General features: G+C 50.5%; 1 protein-coding gene across 6 annotated transcripts; it reads right to left on the reverse strand.

Moving 5' to 3' along the window:
- Positions 1-1,878: 1,878 nt before the first annotated feature.
- Positions 1,879-22,463, reverse strand: TFAP2A (transcription factor AP-2 alpha). 6 transcript variants are annotated; one of them, XM_063402216.1, is made up of 8 exons: positions 16,602-16,725; positions 15,545-16,086; positions 13,836-14,270; positions 10,898-10,949; positions 9,031-9,262; positions 8,038-8,156; positions 5,588-5,729; positions 1,879-4,028 (listed from the first exon to the last, which is right to left on the reverse strand). In XM_063402216.1, exons 2-8 carry the CDS (start codon positions 15,569-15,571, stop codon positions 3,740-3,742), a joined length of 1,296 nt encoding a protein of 431 aa, XP_063258286.1. In that variant the 5' UTR covers positions 15,572-16,086; positions 16,602-16,725; the 3' UTR covers positions 1,879-3,739. The 6 variants fall into 6 exon arrangements, with proteins under 6 accessions (XP_063258286.1, XP_063258276.1, XP_063258301.1 ...); XM_063402222.1 differs by lacking the exons at positions 15,545-16,086; positions 16,602-16,725 and adding an exon at positions 22,308-22,461 and having other exon boundaries at positions 1,880-4,028; positions 13,836-14,111; positions 14,213-14,270; XM_063402206.1 differs by lacking the exons at positions 15,545-16,086; positions 16,602-16,725 and adding an exon at positions 22,308-22,463.
- Between the last annotated feature and the right edge of the window lie 265 nt (positions 22,464-22,728).

Genomic DNA, 22,728 nt, shown 5'->3' on the forward strand with positions numbered 1-22,728 from the left:
ATCACCAAGCTGTATTTTGGTTCACATGTAGGAATTAGCTCAGCGTGGCAGCAACGCTCTAACGTTCAGCCACCACTCACCCTCGCTTCAACCAATCTGGGGGAGGGAAAAAATAACAACAGATTTTTGTTTAGTGTATAAAAGCATGACCTAGAATTTCACTGCTGCACCTCAATCACAACGTTAAAGATGCATCCAAAGAATGCTGAAGTAATTAGCACATTTTAGTAACTGCACATTGGTCACAGCAGAAGGGGCTGAACTGAATCTAGTCTGATTTCCATTATCGCCTGTAAAATCCTTCCTTAGAAATAATAGTAATAAAAAAATCTATGCAAGGTCATTTCATTTCTGTTTCTTGGTGGCTTGCTAATCCAGCAGCAGGATACCTAAAATGCGCTCTCCTACCATGAAGTAGCTAATTATATCTTTAAAACATTATTTATTATGACCTTATAATGTTCTAGCATAAGACTGCTTTACACATTGACCAGTATAAAACGATTATATTTGGTACAGGTTTCAAAAAGTAACAAGCATCTGTAAATCCAGATATGAATGAATGGTATTTAATAAGATTGTTTTCGTTTAAAAATGAGTATTTATGTGTTGCTGTAGAAAGAGCAGCAATGTATTGCTGTTTATGAATGCTATTGTGCCTGAGGTTAGGATCCCACACACAATCTGAGATGCAGCCAAGAAAAACAGCCCTGATAGACAATGCTTCACTTCACCTGCTACAATACTGTGCATTTCATTTATGTCAAGAATATGTACAGTTAGGGTTCATTCACCTCATTATTTTGTTACATCTACTTTACGGTTAACCAGTCTCTCTTGGAAATAATAAATAACTGTTTTTAAAACAATTGCAGCTTTGCATTCAAAAGATCCACTTTCAATTTATAGAAAAAATATTCACCATTTTTATAAACTAGCTGGCTCTCGAAAATAGAATTTAGACTCCACCAACTCTCTTTCTGCTTGGCAAGATTGATTTTACACTGCCTTCCATAAGTAGATTACCAAAGCAAAATGAAACATCTTGGGCTTTATCTAATGCTTTGCTTCACCAGCTCTACCAAACGTCAAAATATATGAGTAAATGTTAATTCTCTGTGCAGCTTTATTGTACACACCTCCCTCCTAACCTCCTCAATTCCTGCCTGAGCAAAAAAGGGAGAAAAGGAAGAGAGAGAGAATCAGGGAGGGAAGGAAAGAGAAAAATCAGCCTCCACTACCAAAATACCATCAGCACTTAAAGGAGACCCTCTCTTTAAAATGCCTTAACATTCTAAACTGCATTAAGTCTCCCATCCTATGATATAACATAATCCAGCCTGATCCTGACTTCACCTACCCCCCGGGCCAAAGAAAATAGATTCAAAATCTGAATTCTCACATGTTTTTATAGCCCATCTTCAAGAACACACTCCATTTTTTTAAAGCGAACTTCCCTGTTTCACAACTGTTTCCACAAGAAGAAACTCAAGATAAAAAATTTCAGTCCCTTATAAACTGACACAGCCATCTCAAAATGTCAGTCTGTGCATTCCACTAAAACACGAACCATCAATCAGAAATAATCTGTCTCCTGCAAGATTTCACTAAAGTTCACAACCGTGAGATGATTTTGTTGGCATCAACTACGGAGCTTTTCTTTTTTCATGAGGGGGAGGGAGCACCCAGCTCTGATTTATCGGTATAAATTTTTCTCATAGCATTAATTTTCAGTATTTTCTCGGTAATGATTCTTTTTTAAATGTCCTTCTTGAAATGTGTTTTTTAATCTCTGCTCTCCGTTAGGACAACTGCATGTACAAAATTTTATAGGCTTATAATTCTGTATGCTATATATAAACATAAATAAAAACCTAGAGGTCAACATAAATAAAATAAAACTTTTATTTTTTAAATAAAATTATGTTTCGGTTAAAGAAAAGATAGTGTGTCATTTTTGTTAGTAGTACAGACAATTTTTTATCCAAAAGAATACATTGTGCTTTATTGTGTCATTTGTCTGAATACAGACTCAGTGGAATATCTAAATGATACCCTGCTCTGAACTCCAAGTTGAAAGTAAGTTTTTATTATACTTGAGGGAAACAATGGGTTCAGCTGCTTATTGCAAGGAGCAATTGTCAAGGGAGAGTTAAACTCAATTACTGTAACCATACTGAATAAAAAATACTGCCAAGAACAAAAATACGCCTGGGTAAAGACAGCTACTGAATAAAAAAATCGACATAAAGCGTATCAAATATTTATTTATCTGGGCAACAAAGGACTATGATACATTGATAGGCATGGAAACTACTGCCGGCACAACTCAATACAATACAACTATAACTGCTTCCAATATGGCCAGTGGAAATACAGGATACCAGGTGGTCCCGAATGTTCGAAGTTCTTTGGGAAAAAAAAAAAAAAAAAAAAAAAAAAAAAAAAAAAAAAGACAAAAGAAAAAAAGAAAAGGGGGGAAAAAAGGAAAGTAAAGCTAAATCTTGTTTTAAAAGACAATATTAATTTATTGCTCTTTTGGTGCTTTCGGGAGAAGGACAGTGGATGAAAATAACTTTTTTCATTTTCCACAACACATAAGGGTTGTAAAACCACTAACATGTTTAAAAACCTTGCCAGGATCCAACATCACTTTATTTTATCTTCAATGAGAAACTAAATGTCATACTAATTATATATAAAAATTCAAGGTTTTTTATTTGTTCAGCTGCTTCATTGTCGCTTTTAACATGCTACAACAGGGCTAAAAATGATGAGTCCCAGAGAAAAACCCCCAAAAAACCTCTGATATCTAAATAAGTACCATGAACAACATGATGAACTAAGAGGGGAAGATTTAAAACCCACTAAACAAGAGGTAAACGAGATCACCAGATAAATAAAAAAGGCTTAAAACAGACTCACCATATTTACAATTCCCATTAAATTACACATAAATAAATATATACATACATGAACACTGATTCCCTTATATAATAACCGTGAATCGTGTTGCAATAGAAAGTTCAAGTTGGTCGCTTTACCTTGGACAGGAAAAAGTTCTACAACTGAAGATATGACATGGAACCGCTTGTGTTTTGTGTTCAAGTTTATTCACAATACTGATAAAATGTCATCAGTCCTTTTTGCCTTTTGTATGTCTGCTGTTGCTGTTGTAGTTTTTCACTTTTTTTTTTTTCATTTTTAGTATGGCTACAATCTTAACTGAAGTTTATGTAAGGGAAGGTGGTGATTCAGTCCGGTGAAGCTCATAGAATTTTTAAGTATTATTTATTTCTTTTTGTTTGGTTTTTTTTTTTAATTTTTTAATATATTTTTAGAAAAAAAAAGTCCTTTTCTTTTTTGTTTTAATTTTTTTGTTGGTTTTTTTCTCCTTTTGTTTTATTTAAAAAAAAGTTCACAAACTCAACACAGAACTTTTTTCTTTGCTGGCTCCGTCCCCCTGTTCTGTTCTCTTAGGCTCCAAACTGGGGTAAAACGATGGTGGCAGTGGGAAGAGGGGGGAATTTAGGTGGGAGCAAATGGAAATGTGGATGCTGGGAAGGGGTGTGGAGAGAGGGCAGAGCAGTCCTGCAGAGTCAGAGAACAGGACTGGCAGAAGGACGCTCATTCTGTTGCTGTAGCCTCGGGTGCTGGGTGCCGGGGAGAGGGAGGAGGGAGATGAATGGATCGATGGGCAATGAGGGGGAAGGGAGAGGAGTGTGTGTGGGGGGGATCCTCACTTTCGGTGCTTCTCCTCTTTGTCGCCGCTTTTGGTGCTGTTGTCTGTGTGGCTGTTGGGGTTGTTGCTGAGGTACATTTTGTCCATGGCCTTGAGCGCCTCGGTGAGATAGTTCTGCAGGGCGGTGACGGCAGCACACACCGCCGGGCTCCCAAAGCCGTGCGAGATGAGGTTGAAGTGGGTCAGGCAGCTCTGGATGCCCGGCTCCAAAATGGGGTTGGGCCGCGAGTTCCCCAGGGGAGATCGGTCCTGAGCCAGCAGGTCGGTGAACTCTTTACAGATCTGTCTGTAGCACAAATGGAGCAGAGAGACAGAGGGAGGGAGGGAGGCAAGGGAAGAGAGAGGGAGAGAAATGAACCATCACTGGCGGCAGCAAAGCCCATGCATTCTCCCTGCTAGATTGCACAAGCCCCTGGATCAAGGGGGCTCCTTCTCCTGAGCCCACACGCTCTTTCCCTTTGCCCTCTCCTCTCTATGCATCCTTCCCCCTTATTTTCACACCTCCCTGACACGCACAAACCTCTTTCCTTCACCCTGCATACACACACGACAGCACACCACACATCGCACCCCAGCCTGCCCCATGCAACACAGGCAGACAACAGGAACACAGAGACACGTGCCTCTTGCCCCACGGCTCTCCATATCTCAGCACCCAACACTCTGCACTAACAAACATTCCTGCCCAGCTGGGGTTTGGAGCACAAACAGTTTAAAGTTCCTGAGCAGGCTTAATAGACAGGCTGTGATATCCAAAGGTAAGCTAAGGAAAGATATCCATATCTTAGAAGATTCCATTTTTGGGGGGGAACCAGAGAGACATAGTGGCCTCTTCCTTCACAAGGCTAAAACACACCTGTGTCAGGAAGAATGAGTGAGGGCAGAGCGGGCAATTGAGGATTTAAATTAGGGTATTCTGAAACATTTATATATGTAAATCTCTATCTCCAAATCCAAAGGGACCTTTCCACAGAGGGAAAAGCTGACGCTAACCAGCGCCTGGAAATTTCCTTCCAGGGAGGTGAGAAGGGAGGATACGAGGGCATGGTGCAGAAGATAGGTTCTATCACCCACTCACTGCACAAATGGTTGGAGAAATAACACACCTTACAGCAAGAAAGCTGAGAGGCATGTTGAAACAGTTTGTATTCTAAAACCCACGTTAATGTCTTCCAGCCATAAAGCAGCTCCCATCTCCTGCTTGTGTCCTCTGGCACTGTGCCCTTTGGTGACACCTCCATTGGTAATTAAGGGCTACTAAACAACCCTTTTAATTTCCAGCAAACATACCAAAACAATCATTTTCTTTTCACACACCACCTGGAAGTCTCGGCAGCCCCACCAACTAACTCCACTAGCATTTTAACTGTGTACAGATTGTCATTTAAAATATATTTTTAATATCCCTGTATTTGCTAAGTAACAGATCTGCTTAGGCAGGAAGAACCATTGGCGATTTTAATGAACTGAAATCAGTTTAATGTGCCAGGTTTATTTTACTGTCAATGGGAAGTGTTCCCCTTCTACTTAAATTGATAAGCTAACTGAATAGGCTCAGAAAGTGTTTTGCTTTGAAGAATTACTGCTCTTTCTGTAACTAAATTTCCACCCTCAATTTGCACAATTTGCATTCAAGGTAACCTGCACAAACTGATTTGAAGGAAACCGAACTGGTCTGTAGAGTTCTCCTATACCAGGAGGGCCAACACACACCCTTCACAACTTACAAAGCCATCAGCCACAGGTCATGCAGCAAACAAATATCTTCACAAATAAAAGCCCCAAACTCGAGTTTGTCCCCCTCCCTTATTTCTAAGCAACATGCCGGAAAGTTAAATGTCTTACTTTGTAGCTAGAAGCATGTTTTTTCTTGTGACTTGCTCGTTTGGATCGGAATGTTGTCGGTTGAGAAATTCAGCTACTGCTTTGGCAGGAAATTCTGTCTCACAAACGTACCCAAAATCTCTAGCTAGATGTACTGCTTCTCCTGAATAGGGAGGCGCGGGTGGGGATGGAAAGAAACACAGCTCATCAGTAGGCATCGCACAGAGGCAAAAATCCATTTGAAAAAAACTCAAAAAACCCACTACATTCTACTTGGGCATTTCTTCTCAAAAGCTTGGACATTTTCTATTTGAAAAAGTTAGGGCCAGAAAAGCTAATTGCATGTTATCTTGCAGTTTTCTTTGCTTCAGTTGAAGGTAATGCAAATCCGTATTTTCACAACAGTTGTTAGGAGTGAAATCTCGCATAAGAATTTTTAAAAGGTCACATTGACTAAGAGATAGTTTTAGATAGACAGGCTCCATCCACCTAGAATGTGGGCTTCGATTTACATCTCCATACCTATAGAGAGCCATTTACATACATTTTATTCACAACCATTTACTCTGAAAATGTGTTTGCCTCAGCCACATCTCTATATTCTTTTGCAATGCATCAATGATTAATATTGATCATAATTACTCCTAGAGCTCTTCTAAATAAAATGCATTAAACAGCTAAGTGTTTAAAATTTAACTTGATCGCATATAATTATATGTTCACCCCCAAACGATTAACCATGAGAATTTTAGGGTCATTCCACCAAGTCTGTTTTGTTGATTTTCAAATCTTTGGTTTTAATTTCCTGAACCAGTTGGTTTTTACTGCAGGGCTTCCTGCCATTAGCTCTAGCTCCGGAAGAACGCATGCGCCAATTAGAGCTTCAAAGCCTCAGTCCAGTGAGCTTGTTTCCATAAAATGGAGCGGATCATAAACAATAACAGTACTCTAGAAACTGCCTCATCGCTACGGGACTCAAAGCCCCAGCAATGTTTATACTATCATCTCCCCAAAATTAGCCACCATCACTAAGTTATCTGAAGATCAGGCCTCTGGTTTTGCTTTTTTAAAAAATCATTCTTTTCAAAGCCATTGTACGTGAAAGCCAAACAGAACAATGGATTACCATAAAACCTTCTCCATATTCATTAACATCACAAATAATGTTAAGCGTCTACCAAACCTAGACTTTTTACAAGTTTTCCCCTGGTGATTTTTTTTACCACAGCGTGTCAATGCAATTGCAAAGCCGTTTCAGAAACACGAAGACGCGGTAATTTTCACGCAGTATAAAAATAGTTTGTTCACTAATCCTGATGTTTATAAAAATGACGCTTGGCATCACCGCACGGCGCTTCTTTCCCCACCTCTTCCAACATGAAACATTTCTCGCAGAATGCGAGGTGACAACAAAACTAATTCCCGCCTACACAACCACACTTAAGCTGAACCTGGACAGCTCAGACTGAGTTTAAAAGCACTTTACAAACAGAACCAGTCTAAAACGCAAAGTCGTAAGTAAGAGGAAGAGAGAGGGGTCTATCTGCAGGCCTCAGACATACTTTGTGTCAGCCAGCCTGATACAGCCACTGCTTCAGAACTAAATGACTGCAAACTCTTGAGCTTCCCACCTCCCTGCACAGACAGCATAGGACATCCCAAGGCATTTTTAAAAGCGAGTTGCACCTTTTCCGGCCAAAGCAAAGCAGAGGAGAATGATACAGCCAAGGGAACATGTGTTCTGAAAATGAGAACCAAAAGGGAGTGGGGGCTGGCAGTGGTGCAACTTTGAGGCTTTCAGGACACCATTAATTCATGGCTGAGGTCAAGGATTCCCAAATTAATTCAGGAAGTAATGGTCACGCATTTCTCAAATGCAGATGTCAGAAAAGTTAAATGATTTACTGTTATGCGGCTGCAGGCTGGGAGGGAGAACAAACTTAAAGTAGCTGCAGTTTCTGACATTTAAAATTGCTTGGTTGTCCACCTGTGGCAGAAGAACAGCAGTGAAGTATTAGAGGCTCTGCTGCCCGTAACTTCCAATTCGATACTCAGGGGTCTCTTATGGGGCTAAGCCCACAGTCCCCCTTTACAGGGATCCTTCCCATGCTGCTGCCAACGAGATCTGCTTACTCCACAGAGGGATTACTCATTTGAATGAGAGAGCAAGATGGGGCCCTGAAAACATCTAGCTTGGAAACTTAAAAGCAAATAAATAATAGAGTGCTTTGCTGAGTCCGCAGGACTCGCACAAACCCGTTTCAGGTTGTAACAAAAAGCAAAGGCACACAATTAACCTGACCTTTTTCTAAGACACAGAAAATAACGCCCTTCCAAATGCCAACGAGCAGCACTGACTCTGGGAAAGGAGAATGAAAACCCGAACGACCCAACAGCAAGTCATCTCCCATTTGGCAAAGGCAACTGGCACATTTTCCAAACAAGCCCTCCCAGCTCTTTGAGTCACTTACCCTCCACGAGTGATGTGAGCAAGGTAACGTTAGCAGCTTTACGTCTCCCGGCTGGCAGGTTTAGTCCTATTTTGTCCAGTTTCTCCCTCAGAGATCTTCCTCCGTTTTTAGACTTTGCCCTGCTCCACACAGAGAGGTGTTGAGAAATGGGGCTAGGGGGAACACCTGCTCCTACTCTGGCTCCCGCCCCCACATGAACCCAACACATCCCTTCCCAGGGAGGGGAATAAAGGGCTTAGGCACAAGGGATGGGATACACGGCTGTGGGAGGCTCAAGACCAAACTGTTGCTGAAAGCTGAATCCCAGATGCAGGGATGGTGCTTTGGATGTTTCCACATCTAGAGAACAGCGGCCCTCACTAAGGTCCAGATCAGCCTCAGAGCTGATGGGGAACTCTGGAGTGTCTCCCTGAGCTGCCAAGGTGCCATGGACACGGAGGCAGCTTCTCCCTAGGCGTGACGGGAGGAGGCCGATTTGCAGGGCCGGCAGCCCCAGAGCATCACCCCCCTCACACCAAACTCTACATGGCCCATCTGTCTAAGCGGGGCTGCAGAGATGGGAGCTGCCTTAATTAATCCTGGATGTTATTCCCTGCCCAGGCACTGCCTAATTGCCCGGGTGAGGCCAGGGCGGGAGCCCACGGCAGAGTGCCCGCCGTGGACCGAGGCGGTCCCGGGGCTGGGCGCGTGCCCGTGGGGGTGCCCGTGGCCACGGCAGGGGCGGGGACACGCGGGGCTCCCCACGCGGGCTCCGGGGGCCGCGCGTTGCCATGGCGACGGCGCGCGGGCCCCCTCCCGCCGCCCGGCCGCGCTGCCCCGCCGGCCGCGCGCACCCCGCCCCCTAGCGGCGGCCGCCGCACTCCCCCCGCGCCGCCGCCCCGCGTGGGCGCCCGTCCTCCTCCTTCCCTGCCTCCATCCCTCCCGCCTTCCTCCGCCTTCCCTCCCGCACGGCACGGCCCGGCAGCCCGCCTCCCGCGTCCCCCCGCCCCTCACCTCCGGAGCACTCCGCCCAGCAGGGAGGCGTTGAGGCACTCGGGCGGCGACAGGCGTCTCTGCACTTCCGCCACCGTGACCTTGTACTTGGAGGTGGAGCTGAGCAGCGAGAGGCGGCCCGGCACCGAGCAGAAGACCTCGTTGGGGTTCACCACCCCGCCGAAGAGCGCGTCCTTGTTGATGGGGATGGAGGAGACGGCGTTGTTGTTAGACTTGGAGAGGGACACGGGGCCTGCAGGGAGGGAGGAGCAGGGAGGTGAGGGTGAGGTGCGGGCGGGGAGCCGGGGAGGGAGGGGGAAGCACCCGAGCCGCTCTCCGCGGCCGGTCCCGGCCCCGCACCGCCTGCGGGGCAGCGGGGACGCAGCGGGAGCACCCCTCCCCTCTCTCTGTCGGGAGGCGCGGGGACAGAGCCGGACATCCCTCGACCCGCAGCGGCCAAATGGGAAAGACCCCGCAGCCGCTGTGGGGCGCCGGGTGCCGCACGGCGGTACCGCCGTGTCGGGCGGGCAGCGGCGCAGCCGGCAGGACGAGTGGCAGCCCCGGGGCCCCGCCAGCCCGCCAGCGCACAAATTTAGGCGTGGAAAACCCGTCAGGCGGCGGAGAAGCGGCACCCCAAAATGTAGCTTGGTCCCTGCCTGGCGGCGGCCGGCAGGGAGGTGCCGGGCCGTGCCGCCGCTCGGTGCCTCGGGTCCCGGCCGCCTTCCCTTTCTGCTCTGCCTCAGCCCGCTCCGCTTGGCGGGCGCAGTCCAGCCAAGCGGGGGGCTCTCTCCGTTTTGGATAGATCGCTTGTGACATTAATAGCTCTGGGAAGGCTAATAGATACAACAGGAGTTAAACGAACTCTTGAGATTACTAATAAAAGAGCCAATTATCATGTCGACTTGGAAAGAGCATCTCTTAAGATTTATCCCTTGCACATCTAATTTGACGTGACAAAGGCTTTACAGGCGGGGGGTGGGGGGGGGTATGAAAGTTCAGGTTCGCTGGCTGTACAGCGATTAAGGTTAGAGAAGAGAGTGTCTCCACTCAGCATCTCTCTCCTGTAGTGGCCTGGGTACCCAAATTCCAGGCGGCCACGCAGCCACAACACCCCTCAGAGCAGGCAGGAGCTAGCTGCGCCTTCCACCCTGCCAGTTTTACTCCAACAGCGTTTCACTACACAGCATCCAAACACAAAACGCATCACTTTCCACAGAGAACCTGCTTTGCAAAATGACCTGTGCCACCTTTCCCCATCCTTCGGTTGTCCGAAGAATGACGGGAAATGAAAATCGAGTGAAAATTTGCAATAAATATTTTGCACGATTTGGGGACCAGCTTCCAAGCAATCAAATTCCAAGTGAAGCAAGCGCACAAAGCCAACGAAAACCAAATCACCCTGACCACCGATAGACATCAGTTTCCAGAAACTCGCCCCGTTCTCCACCAGTCCACCTCATCACCGGCGTGATTTAAATAAGAAAACCCGAAGGAGAGGGAACAACGATTTCGCTTTCACAGCCCCGTTTACCAACAACGATTCAAGCCCTCCGCTCAGCCAGATGCATAGGGCAGACCATGAAACCCAATTGTTCGCTAATGCACTAAAAGACCGGCTCGGATTTTCTAGATCATCTGCTAACATTTTTCCCGGTTAACGACAATAATAATTAAAATACCCGGCAAACGTGGCCATTTAACAGGGCGCATTCCAACCCACATCGCCCGTTTTTCTTTGCTTCCAACCTTTCGGCCAACAGTACATGCCAGAGGAAGGAGCCCGGGGCCGGGGGGCTGGAGGGGAGAGGGGGGAGGCCGGGTAAGACTTCCCTGCGAGCAGTCCCCAGCCTGTGACGACATGTTTGGTATGTGCAAGGAAACAGCTTACCTTTCTTAATTACAGTTTGATCTGGGATGTTAATACCGGGGTCTTCTACGTGCTGCAACAAAAGGAACAGGCACGGATGTCAGTGTACAACCACAACAAAAGGCAGGGAGGGCCGAGGTGGGATGGGGTGCAGGAGAAGTTTTGTGTCCCCCATATTCCTAGGCACGGTATGGGGAGGGAAACAACAGATCCTGCATGGAAAGGGAGGGGAGGGAGGGGGAGAAAGGAGGAAGGCGATTTGGAGGGGGATTTCCTTTATCGAGAGGAATCCTGCATCCCTCCCAGCTCTTTCCCCGATCCCCAAGAAAAATATAATAAATCACTCACACACCCCCGGGGCCCGAGTGGCCTTAAGCTTCTGAGGACTCCCTCCTCCCGGTCCCTCCCCTCCTCCCCGGGAAGCAGCCCCGGCCCGACCCAACCCTTCCCCGCTCCCGCGCCCGCGGCAGGGAAGGCACAAAGGAGCGCGGAGCGGCGCGGGGCCGCGCACCCCGCGCACCCCGGGCTCCCCACTATTGTCCCCTCGCAGGTTCCGCGGCTACAGCTGGGGTTCGCGCGGCAGAGTCGCGACGTGATTAGAAAGTCAAATGAAATCATGTTTTCTAATTCCAAAAACTGACAGGCAATATAATGTCTGGCTGTGTTTACAAATTAACACCAGTGCTGCTGAGATAGAAGATTTCGCAATCGTTACAAAACCCAGGCATTACCATTTAAAAAACTATTACTTCCTTCTCTAGTCTTTGTCCAACAATAATACTGATTCTAACATTTTCCATTCTGTCTTGGATTTATGCTCCTGTTAATTGTGCCTGATCTCAATGATTCCGGGTGGATGGTACTAAGTTGCTTTATTACAGGTTTTATTATACTCAATGCTCTCATTTGTAACTTGCCTAAAGTGCTTCTGGATTTAAGTATAATTAAATTGAGAAATGTTCAGAAATGACTACTGCTGCAGTTCTTGTGTTTTAACTATATGGGGAAATATGATCCCTTTATGCATGCACCCTAAACCCATAAAGTAAATGTAGTGTGGCATAATACTTTTATTTGTGTTATTTCTACACGTATTCCGTAAAGGGAGGACTGTTAAGTTTAAAATCCCACAGAGATATTTATGATTAAATAATTTTCACCGTCTACTTGACTTTCTTAAATATTTAGCAGTCGTTTTTATTAAAGAGTAACTGTTGCAGCAATGGAAAAATTCAAAAATTACCCTCCCAACTCAGATTTCTGTAAAGATTTTTTTTTTTTAACCTAGATAAAATACACCTAAAAGATGCACCCTCTTATTTTTTACTCTCCTTCATGAAGCCTGCTGATTCAGACTTACAGACAAAAAAAAACGGCTAGGCTGGCTCAAGGATTTAAACCAGATGGCATTTGGTTTTCACGAAGTATAGCACTGCTATTAATTCATAGATCTGCAGAGGAGGCTTCCCGAATCAGCCCACTGCCATGGAGCACAGCTGAGGAGAGGGAGAATTCAAGAGAACATTTTAGGTCATGTTCTTCCTACAGCAATCAGGGGCTTGCAGTCAACAAATTAGTTTATTCTTACGATTGCCTCCATGTTATTTTATATCAAGTTTAAAGAGTCGACCTGCTTTTAACGGATCCAAATTGCTTACTAAATCCTCCACTTTGGAAAACGTATGCGTTTATTGCAAAACTGCTAAACACAACCAGCAATTTTCTGTGGCTAATTTAGCCAGATGAGGGCTGTAATAAATTCACTATTTTCTCCTAGTGTAATTTACAAAAGATTTCAAAATGACCCCCAAAAATAGGTAAGTTCATCTGAACATTATCCTTGCAACACAAAACTGTACTCATTAAACTGTCAGCGAATATATTGTTGTAATATTTGATCCTGTAATTTGGGATGGCATTTCAGCAAAAATCACATCCAGATACCACAGTTCCCTCCTCCTCTTTCGAGCAGCTTCAGTCCCTCAGCATGAGCTCTGTGAGCTTTAATAAATTTATTGCCATGTTCTAATTCCATTTTCGGGGAGAAACCCAGAAAGATGAACTTTGATCATGACCTATCATGTTGCATAAGGCCACTTTCCTAACTGAACAATAGCCCTGGCTTGCTTTGTAAGTAGCCTGTGCACTAATGTCATGCTTAATTAGAAATCATTTTTAAACTCTGTACTCATCGATAACAGAATTATGTCCCCCAAATAATGCATCCTCCAATAGGTTCCCAACATTTAATTTAATATAGGGTGTAGCAGGTCTGACTCGAATTCGATAACCCATAGGTAATGATTTATGAGGTCATCCCTTTGCACCGCTACTAAAAGAAGGCGGCAGCATTTTAGTATAACTCTTCCCTGATTTGTCAATTAATTCCTTTATAGAAGAGGAACTGCCCATACCCTCTTATAACTTTCGATGTGGTTATCCCATATGCCAGTCTTGTAATCATGGGAAACCAATTTTTGCTTCTCAGGCCACTTTCACCCACTTCCCTCCCCCCCACCCCGCTTTACATTTGTGAGATCTCGTTAAATGTCCTCACAGGCATTTCAGACTCGTGTCTTTCCCAAGGCAGTAAGAAATCCCCAAATGCACGGCCCTGTGGTGATATTATATATTCTTCCAATCGTAACAGCTTATTGTCATTGAGAAGGAAAGATATTGTTAACGATGACAGTAATTTGATTTATTTATATTTTAGTGGGCAAGTTAGCGGGGAGGCGTCGCGCAGGGACGAGCTGCGAGAACCTTTTGTTCTAGGTGGGGGCTTCACTTTTCCCTGGGGGCAGGGGGAGAATTCTCATCTTCCCTTCCTCCTTTTTTTTTTGGGGGGGGGGCGGGTTGGTGGGGAGGGGAGTGGTGTTCCCCTCCCTCCCTCTCCCCCCGACGTCGAGCTCCCGCGCTAAGAGGGACGAGTGGGCCCTGGGGCGGCCCCCCGGCTTACCGGCACGTCCTCGATGGCGTGGGGGATGGAGTGCAGGGGCAGGTCGGCCAGCCCCGAGCCCAGCCCGTGCGGGGCGTGCAGCAGGTCGTCGTGCCGCCGGTAGTCCCTGCGTGGGTCGAGCCCCGAGAGCTGGTGGGGCAAACCCCGGTGCGTGTGGAGCAGCCCCGTCTCCTGGCTCTGCCTCTGTCCCGGCCATCCTGGGTGCTGGGGCTGCGGCTGGGCATGGAGGGGGTTGAGGCTGTACGGGTCGTTCACGTGGGAGTAGGGGTCCTGAGACTGGGGGTAGATGGGCTGGTAAGGGGGGGGGAAGTAAGGGGGCTGGAAGTCGGCGTTGGGGGTGTGGGAGAGCGGTGGGGCGCTGGTGTAAGGAGACTGACCCACGGTCCCCAACTGGGGTAGCCGGGCTGTCCCGTTGCTGGTACTGTCGTGGCGCTCCTGAGGTGGGGAGCGGGAGCGGGGGGCGGGGGGGGCGGGTTGGGGGATGGAGGGGGTAGGAGGGGGAGGGGAAAGGAGAAAAGAAAAACAAAGATAATATCAAACTGATTTTCCTCAAAATCGCCTTGAAAATTTCATCTATAGGGCAATGAGGGGCAAATCATCATCTCCGAGACGGAGAAAAGCAGATCTGGAGATCTCTCTGCCTCTGGTTTCCCTTCCCAAATAATTAAGAGGCAGTCTCGCTTTTAAAAAAAACAGTAATAACGGCAATAACGATAACAGCAATAATAGCAACAATTACAACAGAACAGCTTACAATAATTAATAAAACATTGCGGTGATACAGCGTGGATTCACAACAGATCGCGCCCGGGCATTTCAGCAGCAGGTATTTCCCACAAATAAAAAGAATAATTCACAAGCGAGCATTATTGGAACACTAATTCTGCCACAACCCCAAATCATTCCTCTGGCCCTTAACAGAACCGAGATAAATACTGTCGCTGATATTACCGATCACGCGCGTCCCAGGAAAACCCTGGAAAATTCAAGCCCACTGCCATTTTGTTACCAGAAAACGCCGAAATGGGCTGCAAACAAACCGGTAGCTCCCCGGCAAGAGTTTTAGAAATGTTTCGGGCAGAAAGCTCTGCCACGGTCCCCCACCTCCGGGGAGAGCCGTCCCGATGCCCGGCCGAGCCCGGGCTCGCCAGCGCGCGGTTCGGGAGAGGAGCGGGCAGCGGCGGCCCGGCCGCCGGGGAAGCGGAGGAATGCGGCAGGGAGCCGGGGGAAGCGCCGCCGCCCCGACGGACGAGCGGCACCGAAAGGAGCCGCGGCGTGTCGGCACGGCCGTGCCGGCTCTCCAGGCCGGGCAGATGAGCCCACATGAACGTCTGGGGCGAAAGGAATGGCCTCCGCGGAGGAGGATTCGAAGGAAAGAACCACAGTTCCGAAAAGGGGAAACGAGAAAGCGAAAATACTACGATTGCAGGTGGCAAGGTGAAGGAATCGAAGCGATAGGGTCCAAGCAAAGCCTTTTGCCGTTCGCTCGAAGCAGACCGAAAAAAAAAAAGCGGGGGGGGAGGGGAGAGAAGAAGAAAAATATAGAGAGAAGGAGGGGAAATGTAAACCACCGCATTTATAAAAATTAAAGAAAGGAAAAAAAGCCCTCTCCGGAAAGCGGGTGCGAAACCCCCACTGCCACCGCCGACAACAATAGCAACACCCAGCGCGCACCGAACCCCCTCCGAGAGAAACGTGAAGCAACTCACCATAGCCGAAAAACTGTGCACTAACATCTGCGAAGAGTCGGGGGTAACAAGTCAAGGTAGAAAAAATAACAAAAAGCCAGAGGAAAGGGACCGGCGAAGCGCGCAGCCCCCGGCGGAGCCCCGCGGGTGCGGGCGCGGCGCGGGCGCGGAGGGAGGGCGGCCGGAGCCCGGCGCTAGGCGCGGGCGGCGGGACCGGGGCGCCGGGGCTGCTCCTGCACCGCGGGCGCGCCACGATAATCCATCAGAACTTGCACCGATCTCTGCTGCCCTTCATCGGGTGTTCCCAAGGCGAGCTCTCTATCCTGGCGCGGTGTGAGGAGTCAAAGTTGGCTGCTTTTTTTCTTTTTTGTTTTGGTTTTTTGTTTGTTTGTTTTGCGCTTTTTTCCTTTCCTTTTTTTTTTTTTTTTTTTTTTTTAGCGTGTGTGTTTGTTTCTTAATCCTTTTTTTTTTTTCCTCTGACTCTTTCTTTCTTTTTCTCCTTTGACTTAGCTGCTGCTTCACTTGAGCTCCTAATAACAGATCTGCTGCCTTCCTGGAGACTCCTAATAGCAGATATTCATGACTATTAATATTACACGAACACTTAATAAGGGAAGAATGGCTGGAAATCGAGCGTGAAGCGCGAAGGCAACTCAAGGCAGAGCCTGTTCTAAATGACGTCCATTGAATGAAGAATCAGTGTATCTAATCAGAGATGGGGGAGAGGGAGAGGGAGAGAGAGACAAAAAGGGAGAGAGAGGGAGCGGGAGAGAGAGAGGGGGCACATGCTGCTGCATCTGACGAATCACAGGAAAGGGGCAACATTTTAAAAGGTTGCAGGGCATGCAAAAGTGAAAGAGAAAGAGATCCGGAGAGAGAGAGAGGGTGGGAGCCAGGAGGGGGGTGCAGAAAGAGGGGGGCGGGGGTGGGAGTGGGAGAGACGGGCAGAAGGAGAGAGGGGAGGGGGCGCGGGATCCCCCCCCCTCCCTTCCTTCCTCACCTTCCCTTCGCTTCGCTTCCTTTCCCCCCGGCTGCCGCCTCCCCATGTCCCCAGCCCCGCAGTCCTTCGCGGGCGCACCTCGGGCTGCGGCTGCTGCGCGTAGCCGGCCTCAAAGCCCAGAGAGAAGAGCGGCTGCTCGCTTCCCGCTTGGTTCTTGCCGCCCTCGGCCGCACCGCCGCCGCCTTTGCGCGGGGTGGGCTCCGCGGGACCGCCCGCCGCCGCCGCCCCGTCCATGCCTGGACGGCGCCCCGCCGAGGGGCTCCCCTCGCCGCTGCCCCCGCGGCGGCCGCCCCGCGCAGCCGAGCCGGCTCGCCTCCGTGCCCCACGTCCCGGAAACCGGCTGGGAAAGTTTTTTTGGGTGTCTCCCCCTCTGGGTGTCAGCCCTCCTCCTCCTCCTCCTTCTCCTCCTCCGGTTCGAGCCCAACGCCGAGACCAGCGGGCGCCCGGGGCGGGGGGGGCTGGGGAGCCCAAGGAGCATCCGCCGGGCTCCCCGCGGCCCCCCTCTCGGAGGATCCGGGAAGAGACGGGGGGAAAAAGGCAGGAGGCAGCAAGGCGGGGAGGGAAGGAGGGCGGGGGGGAGCGGGAGCCGGGAAAAGAGGCTAGGCGAGCGCTTCTCCCGGTCCAGACAAGCCGAGGCTCCGGCGCAACTCGTCGGACTGGCTGTGCAACTCCCAGACAACTCCCTTAGAGCAGGCACCGCTCCGCTCGCCGCCGCCGCTGCCCCGCCGCAGCCGCCGCGCCGCCGGCGCCCGGCCCCACGCTCCGCCCGCCCGCCCCGGCCCCCCGGCGCTCCGGCCGCCCCGGGCGCTGAGCGCGGCTGGCCGGGCTTTCATGCCCTTTTTCTGGGTTTATTCTTGCCTTTTTTTTTTTTTTTTTTTTTTTTAGCTTTAATTCCTTTTTTGTTTCTTTTTTCATTTTTTAAATTTTTTTTTCTTTAATTTTAAGGCAGGTTCTACCCCCGGCAGGGAACAGACACCCTCTTTTCCATCCCCTCATAAAAGTGTTCTTGCACCCGCTCCCGAGGTAAACACGGAGAGGCAGCCCCACAAGCACGCACAAAATCCGGCCGGTTCGAGGGGCGGCTGCTGCTTCCCCCGTGTTTGGTAACACCTCGGTGCGAAGTCCCATTAACGCAAGGCAACAAAAGCCATTTGCGACGAAATCCACACGCTCGCACGTGTGCTAACTGGAAGACCGGTCCTGAAGAGAGGGAGGGGAAAGAGGCACGCTTTCCACCCGAAATGCAGCTGAGAAATATGTCCTTTTTTCGAGTTGAAAGAATATTTTGAAAAATCCAAAGCACCAAAAAAACAAAAAAAAAAAAACTCAAAAAAACCCCAAACAACCCAACCCAGCCAACCAAAAATAATAATTTAAAAAACCTTACACAATCCACAAACCCCAACACCCCTGACACCTCATTCATAGAAATCAAACACCCGCCACCGAGCGGATCTAAAGCTCAGCTCCCGCATCGGGAGACAGCTTCATCCCAAACTCCTCGATCCCGGACTAGATCACCAAACCACTCGGCGCTGAGCCTGCCGAGTCCTCGATCCCTTTCCTAAACTACAGCATCGCCCAAATCAGCGTCAGGGTCGGAGGGGAGAGTGCCCCTTCGACCCACAGATGCATGTTGGCAAGGCTCCGCCGAGGCTGAGGGGATCTTCCCGCGTGGGTCACGACCAAATAACAGCGTTCACTTGCAAAGTAGAGTCTTTTATTGCGCGGTTCGAACGCACTGCACAGGCAACTTTTTCGAAACGGGTGACAATAGTATTCGTTGGTTTGAGACCAGGCATGGGGTCCCTGGGCATCGCTCTTCTTTTTCCTCTTCTTCTTTTTCTCAGATTAAAAGACACTCGCCTCATTCTAAAAATACGGATGCACATACAGACACAGAGAGAGATGCGCGCACGCAATCTGTGCTGAACTGCTCCAAAACCGAATGAGATGGATTTTTTTTTTCCCAAGCGGCTAAATTACTATGTCTCAAACACGTGGGAATGTGGCCCTGAAAATTAGGAAGCTGAAGGAACACTGCTCCCGTGATTTCAGTTAGGCAGCTGACCTCTGTACATTTGTGCAGCTCGGTATAATGAACACGTAGATAAATCGAAAAGGTTGAATTTAAGCGTCGGTCCTGAGCCAATTTATTTGGATGCCTCGGGTACCTATAGTGCAAGAATAATTCTGTTCCCTTTGTCTCTTGGCCCTCTCATTCATTCATCTGTCCATTCATTCAGCCAGCCGCCTATCCATCCATCCATCCATATGGATGAGTGTAGCATCCTACAAGAGCCTTATCTACGGAGGATCTACCTATAAACCAGGCTGCTTCTGGATCCTGTTTGCCTTTCCTCATACACTTCCGACAAAGCCGTGTTTCCACAAGCCCCGAAGTTCCTGGGGAAGGACCCCAGCCCCTCTCCGGCTGCAGGACCGCAAGGAAGCCTGACGACGGAGCAGAAGTTTTCCTAAACGAAATTGAGAGACGGAGGGATGCTGAAGGCTCCCGCTTGCAGCTGCGGGGCCGGGGCTCTGCCCGGGCCCGGGGGAAGCGCTTACCTCACATTCCTCATACTTGATATTATCCGTCAGTTTCCAAAGCATTTTCATGGATTGGCGTGAGAGAAAGGATTTGGTTCTCCCTGCCTTGCCTCTCCCTACGGTGGCGGTGCCGGGCGGCGTGGGGAGCGCGGCTGGCGGAGGCTCGGCAGCGCTCCCGTCCGCGCTCGGAGATCTCCCTCTAATGGTGGAAACTTTTCCCTTTTCCAGCTCTTTACCCACAGTCTAATCGCCTCATTAGCATATCAACAACAGCCCAATTGCTCGCCAGCACAACAACCTGCAGCGATGGACATAGGTAGAAGGGACCCACGAGCAAGGGAAAAAAAAAAAAAATTATGAACGACCAAAAAAGCTTTCTTCGACCTGCCGAGCCCCGGCGCGGGGGGGCAGCGGGCCCTGCCTGCCTGCCTGCGGGTCGCTGCTGGCCCCCGGGCCTCTGCCTGCCGGCGGGGAGAAAAGTAGCCAGAGAAATCAAAGAGGTTACCGTCCGATCCGCACAAAGTTTGGGGCTAGCCATGAAGCCACCCCATGAGATTTATCTCTCCCCCCCACCCACTTTTCTTCCTTTTTTTTTTTTTTTTCCCCACAGGGGATAAAGGAAGCAAAGCGAAGAGAAACGAGACTCGACTCCTGCTCGAACGAGGTTATTATCTGCGGAGGCTTCTGTTGCCCTCTGGATTTAGGCGCCCTTATATATATATATATATATATATATATATTTAAAGCTTCTCTCCTTCGCAAACTATTTTTTTCTCGGCTCTGTTGGCTATTCCTCTCCAAAGAAAACACCACCCCAAACAAATCCAAAATTATCTCCCAACAGAAGTGGGCGAGCGGTAAACTGACTGTAACAGGAGCCAAAAAGTCTTTTGCAAGCACTTGAGCAAAAGGACACAAAAAACAATGACCACAATAAAACTTCGGTACTTTCTTAGGTGGAGCGCTTCGTTTGCTTAACAATGTGCCGCTAAGAGAGCGCTAAGGCTGCCCTCCTGGGGGGCTGCTTCTCCACCCTGCTCCTCTTTTATTTCCCCGGGTGCCCAGCCTTGACCCATCCGCTGAAAGCCTTCGTTTTTCCCGTTTTTCTTCCTTTATTTCCAACCCCCGCCCCGGGTGATCCCTCGCTTCACCGAAGGGCGAGGCATTCCCCTCTCGGTGAAGCTGGCGCGCCGGGCCTGGCGCGGCTCGCCACGCTAGCCGTGTCCCCAGGCGTCCCCAGGAGCCTGGCATCCCCACGGCTGCCGGGGCACCTGGCTGCCCTGCTGCTCACCGAAACTTCCTTTTGCCGGCGGCGAAACCTGCCTTGTTGGCCTGCGAGACCCTCCCGGGGCCACCCTCCCCGCCGTCCTCGACATCGGAGGAAAATTTACTGCCTCTAGGAGCAAATGGCCCCTGCCCTCCGATGGGCAGCCGCGGTGGGCCCTCGGGGGCCCGGCCCACGTGTCGCCACGCCGGGAAGGGTGGCAAAGGCTCCGGGCTCCCGGGACTGCTCCTTCACACACACAAACATCCATGTCCTCTAAACGGATTTTTTTTTAGTTCCCCTTCCCCCCTCCTCCACCATACTCCCACCCCTGATGCTCTTTTTCACCAGCGCTTTTGTCTGCCACTGGCAGGAGAGTAAATTGTTGTTTTTACTCCCATTGAGGTTCAAATGGAGCTGGCAGATTAAGCCTAGTTAATGCCCCGGGGGGCTGGGAGGGGGGTGCTGGAGATGAGAAAAAGAGGGAAGGGGGCTGATGAAGGGGCCCATGGCCCCTTAGCGCCGTCCTGTCTGAACCGGGGCGGCCGGGCAAGCCTCCCACCCGGGCAAGCCTCCCACCTGCGGCCGCTCGGGACTCCCGCGGGCCAAAGGCCTGACCCTGTCTCCTTCTCTCCGCAGCCCCGGGCCGGCGGAGCGCAGGGCTGCCAGGGCAGGGGGCGGCTTTGCCCTAGAGATCCACGCGGGGCAGCGGGAGGCGGGTCCGGCCCCTCCGGCCAGGGCCCCGCAGCGCCGGGGAGAAGCAGCGAGGAAGGCCGGGGTGTAAGGAAAGCCGGGAATAGATTTCAAGGCCGATAACCCGTAAATACGATTGCGCAAGGATTGATTTCAGTGAAAGAAAATAAAATCTTCTTTTGACCGCTTTTTTGCGCCGGTCTGATAAAAAGATGTTAGCAGATGTAAAAATATTTTAAATTATTTTGGTTTACTTATTTTGTTCCTCCTCCTTTTTTTTTTTATTTTATTTTTTTTATGACTTGCTGCTATCCTAAAGATATAAAAAATTATGTAGACTAAGGAAAGACTTAGTCGAGATATTCGAAAAGTTGGGAGCAGAAAAAGAAACTAGGCTCCCACCTGGAACTGGACTGTCCTGGGGAAGAAATAATATTTTTTAAAGTCCTTTTCTCTAAGAAAATCTCATGTGCTTGAACAGGACGGTGCATCTTCCCTTTCATTAGTCGGCAAACTGCGGTCGTCCGGCCCGAGCGGACGGGCACCAGGGCGCTCCAGGGTTTTCTCAAGCGTCTCCCGGTTCGTGAGCCTCCGTAACTCCACACGTGTAGTCTCGCCCGTGGTGCGTGTGGATCGCCCTCGGGTCCGTGGGGCCGGCCGAGCCCCCGGCGGGCCGCGTGTTCCCCGCCTGGCCTCTTTCGCTGGTGGGTTCTGCTTTTCCCTTCAGCTCATCCCGAGGGAGCCCTTTCCTCGGGCGCCCCCGGCGCATCTACTGCCGGGTGGGACCCGGCAGCGTTATTTTTCCATGGGACAGGCTGGGCTGGGAGCTCGTAGAGAGGTTGCAGCTCCCGCGGCCCGGCCCCGCTGCGCGGCGGGTCACGCCAGGGGCTGCGGGCCCTGCCCCGCGTGGGTCCCGCCGCGTCCCATGGGCAGCCCCAGGGCTCCGCGGCGGGCAGGCCGCCGCCAGCCCCGGGCACAGGGACGCCAGGCGGGCACACGCCGCCCTCGGCCGGCCCACGCTGCCGCGGCTGTGTCACCCAGGGCAGCGGCGGCGGAGCAGCCCTCGCCCCTCTCGACCCCAGTCCACCGCTCTCTACCTGTTGCAGTCGGGCCTGACGAAGGGCCGCGGGCAGCCCCAGCACCGAGAGCCGCAAAACATCCAACCCCAGCGTCAGGCTTGCCCCCAACTCCCTCCGGGCCCGTCACCTTTCTCTCTCCAGCCCTGCCTCCCGTCCCAAAATAACAATAAACCCCCCAGGGCAGAGGGGTCACCTTACCTGCCAGTCCCCCATCTTGGCAAGGATAGACATCCTGGCTGCGGGCTCCGAGTCCGCAGGTCCCTGCTGGTCATGGACTGCGAGGGCAAGCCACTCGCCTGGGACGCCTGTGGGTAAATCCTCCCCTTACCTGAGCCGGGACTCTCTCACCTGGCCATAAAGAGCTGGGTGCTCCCTGCCCGCGCCTGCGCGCTGCCTCCGCGCTGCCTGCGCGCTGCCTGCGCGCTGCCCCCCGCCACCGCGCTCCCACCGCGCCCGCCCGGCTCCGCCGCTCCCGGGACACCGGCGGCCGTGTCCCCCGGGAGGCTCCCGAGCCTGCCCCGGGCGTCCTGCAGCCGCCGGACCCCTGCCCGCTTCGCCAGCGTGTCGCGTCCCGGCGCTCCCGCAGCCGGGAGAGCGTCCCGGTGCTCGCCCAGCCGCC

The sequence above is a fragment of the Prinia subflava genome, chromosome 1, assembly GCF_021018805.1.
Source record: "Prinia subflava isolate CZ2003 ecotype Zambia chromosome 1, Cam_Psub_1.2, whole genome shotgun sequence".
Lineage (NCBI taxonomy): Eukaryota > Metazoa > Chordata > Aves > Passeriformes > Cisticolidae > Prinia > Prinia subflava.

Coding starts and splice junctions, on each gene's coding strand:
- TFAP2A (XM_063402202.1), bottom strand. CDS start 16,757: ATGGACGGGGCGGCGGCGGCGGGCGGTCCCGCGGAGCCCACCCCGCGC. Junction 9,263..10,897: donor TCAAACTGTAATTAAGAAAG/GTAAGCTGTTTC, acceptor CCCTCCCTGCAG/GCCCCGTGTCCCTCTCCAAG. Junction 5,730..8,037: donor GCTCACATCACTCGTGGAGG/GTAAGTGACTCA, acceptor CTCCCTATTCAG/GAGAAGCAGTACATCTAGCT.